The 2,602-nt window shown below is 52.9% G+C and overlaps 1 protein-coding gene across 1 annotated transcript; it reads right to left on the bottom strand.

Annotated features, from left to right (window-relative positions):
- Nucleotides 1-167: 167 nt before the first annotated feature.
- On the bottom strand, nt 168-2,457 carry LOC103728555 (cadherin-related family member 2-like; the record flags this gene model as incomplete). Its single annotated transcript, XM_008826536.1, has 9 exons — nt 168-248; nt 330-443; nt 910-1,034; nt 1,113-1,173; nt 1,271-1,348; nt 1,452-1,520; nt 1,921-2,009; nt 2,096-2,204; nt 2,309-2,457. Coding segments are annotated over 9 exons (875 nt in total), but the record flags the coding sequence as incomplete, so codon positions are not given.
- Between the last annotated feature and the right edge of the window lie 145 nt (nt 2,458-2,602).

Raw genomic sequence — 2,602 nt, 5'->3', positions numbered from 1 at the left:
AGTGGTCAGAGTGTTTTGTCACAGCAATGAAGAAACAAACTAAGACAACCACCAAATCACTGTTACCATCACCACCATTATCAGCACCACCACCATTATCCTCACCACCACCTCTGTCGCAACTACCATTGCCATCAGCTTGCCTGGTAGTGAGAGATGCTGCTTACCTGACATAGTCCAAGTCACTGGAGGAGGAGAGGCACTCCACTCCCAATTCTTCGGGGTGAAGGTTCAGCACGGGGTTGGCCCTAGGGAGAAAGCTTGGTCAAGTGGCCATAGCTCTCAGCCACCTCAGAAGTTCCCTTGCCTGCCCTTTGGCCCCTGCTCACCGCTCGGTCTTGTACATGTTAGTCCCAGGGATAGCAGCAGGTGAGGATGTCACCCCCTCAGCTGTCTTTTGGGCCTCCTTGCTAGCCTTCACAGCTCGAAGCTTCCTATTATAGCTGTTGAACCAGGAAGAAGTCACATTTGCAGCATACGCACACCAACTGTCCACTATGGCCTTGCTAATGTGGCTTTTCAAAGACCCTGGTGAGAATGTTAACTCCATTTTGCAGGGAGTAGAAGGCAGCCAGCACAGGGAAGTGCATTATCAAAGGCTACAGGGGCAGCCAGCAGTGATGCCTAGTGTCAGGAGGCTGCTGACTATGTTCTGGGAAGTGGCAACGGCACCATGTTTGAAGTGCTGGCATGTGCTAGGCATCTCCCAGCCCTTACAACCCCAGATTCATGGAGGAATCTAGTGCCTTGCCCATCACTTTTCCTTCCAGTTAAGGAAACAGGCACAAGAGGGAAGGTGATTCATCCATATGTGCCTGCCGCTTGACCCCAAGTTCTTTCTACCCACCCCACGCATGGGCAGCAGGGCCAGAAGAGAGTTGAGGGCACAGGGGGCCATGCAAATTGTACCTCTTCCGCAAACACCCAAGGGCCACAACCATGATCACTAGGACCAGCGCCAACGCCACTACCAGTCCTATGATGACACTGATGAGCTGCTTCTGCTGGTCAGAGTCCTGGCTTTCCTGGGAGCTCTGAAGAAGGAGGAGGCTGAGGAGGCTGTGGAATCCACATCCCTCCCCCATCCATGACTTCTGTCCCACCACACTCACCACCACCACCAGCCCCAGCTGCAGCAGCTGCCTCAGTGAGTCCTGGTCTTTCCGGATCATCCTGCCACAGAGCCCTGCTCAGACCCCAGAGTCACTGACCTCCCCAGGGCTTCCTGTTCCACCTACCCTTGCCTACCCTCCCCAACAGCCCTACTCACATATTCAGCTCAGTAAGCATCAGGGCTGTCCCATTGGGGAAGACAAAGTAGGCATCGAGGTAAGAGTAGGCTCGTGCCCTGGAATGGGACAGGAGATATATCAGCATCCCAGGACTACCCATAGGCCTCTCTGGCTACTGTTTATTTCCTCAGTCCAGCCAATGGGCCTGGGGACACTCACCGAGCCATAGAGTCTATGTTCTGGATAGTCACAACATACATAGTAGTCCTGGTTGCCTGGATAAGAGCCCTACATACAAAAGATACAGGTGTTACAGAAACCTGGTGTAGACAACTTAGCCCAGGACTGTGGCCAGGGCTGGGCCAGTAGAATTGGTCATGTGAGTGGAAAGGATGTGTTAGCGCTGTTGCTCAACAGGTGATGCTTCTGTACGAATTAGAAATGGGAAATCTTTTCTTCTTGGACAGTGCTCTTCTGCAGCACGGCTCTCACAACTACATGGCAGCTCTGTCCATGCCTCATTCTACCTTTGTCTAGACATGGGCTTTTGGGGTACAGGTACAGGATCAAGGACAGGGACAAGTTCAAGGACAGGTCGGGGAAGAGATGTTTCATTTAGTTCATCTCAGGGACCAGCCCCTTAGGCCCTGTTCCTCCCAAGGCCCCCTCTTGCACTTCCTAGACCTACGCTCTAATCTCCTCCATACTGGCAGCCACATCGTCCTTGGTGGTGGAAAACTGCAGCCTCACACGGTAACTCTGGTCCACAGTGAAGAGCTGTAGGAGGGGATGGGAAGATGAAGCACCAGGAATGTGGGGCTAGCAGAGGGCACTGGAGGCTGGAGGCAGAGACTGGTACTCACATTCAAGGTGATTTGGGCTTCCAGTGCAGGACCTATGTAAGGATTGTCCTTGGCTTGGACTGTCACCTGGTATGTGCCTTGTACAGTGGAATCAAGGCTGGTCCTCAGCCTATGGGAGGTAGGAAGACAGCTCTATTCTGTAACCCTAGGGTGAGGGCCCTCCCTCACCTTCCAGTGCTTCCTGCCCCACGCATCCAGGTGTTGCCAAGTTACTCGATGCTGCCAGTGAATGGGCTGGTGTCCCCTGAGGTGGAGACCTCAAAGACCTGAACAGGGGTCTTGACCCCATCATTGGAGACAAAATTCGCTTGCAGGATGTCGAATGTGACGACTCCGTTTTTTCCTGAGTCTTCGTCTGTAGCCTGGGAGCAAAAGTGGACAGTAGGGGCCAGAGCAGGATAGGTCCCTCTATCCCCAGCACTATCAGAAGCTACAGTAACTGCCCTGTATTTTATATGTATGTGTATGTTGCCTGCATGTAGGTAAGTGCACCCATGTCATGCAATG

This window comes from Nannospalax galili, unplaced genomic scaffold, assembly GCF_000622305.1.
Source record: "Nannospalax galili isolate Female #2095 unplaced genomic scaffold, S.galili_v1.0 C49680645, whole genome shotgun sequence".
In the NCBI taxonomy this organism is placed as follows: Eukaryota; Metazoa; Chordata; class Mammalia; order Rodentia; family Spalacidae; genus Nannospalax; species Nannospalax galili.
Note: the sequence above shows the minus strand (reverse complement) of the source record. Positions and strands in the feature narration are given on the sequence as shown.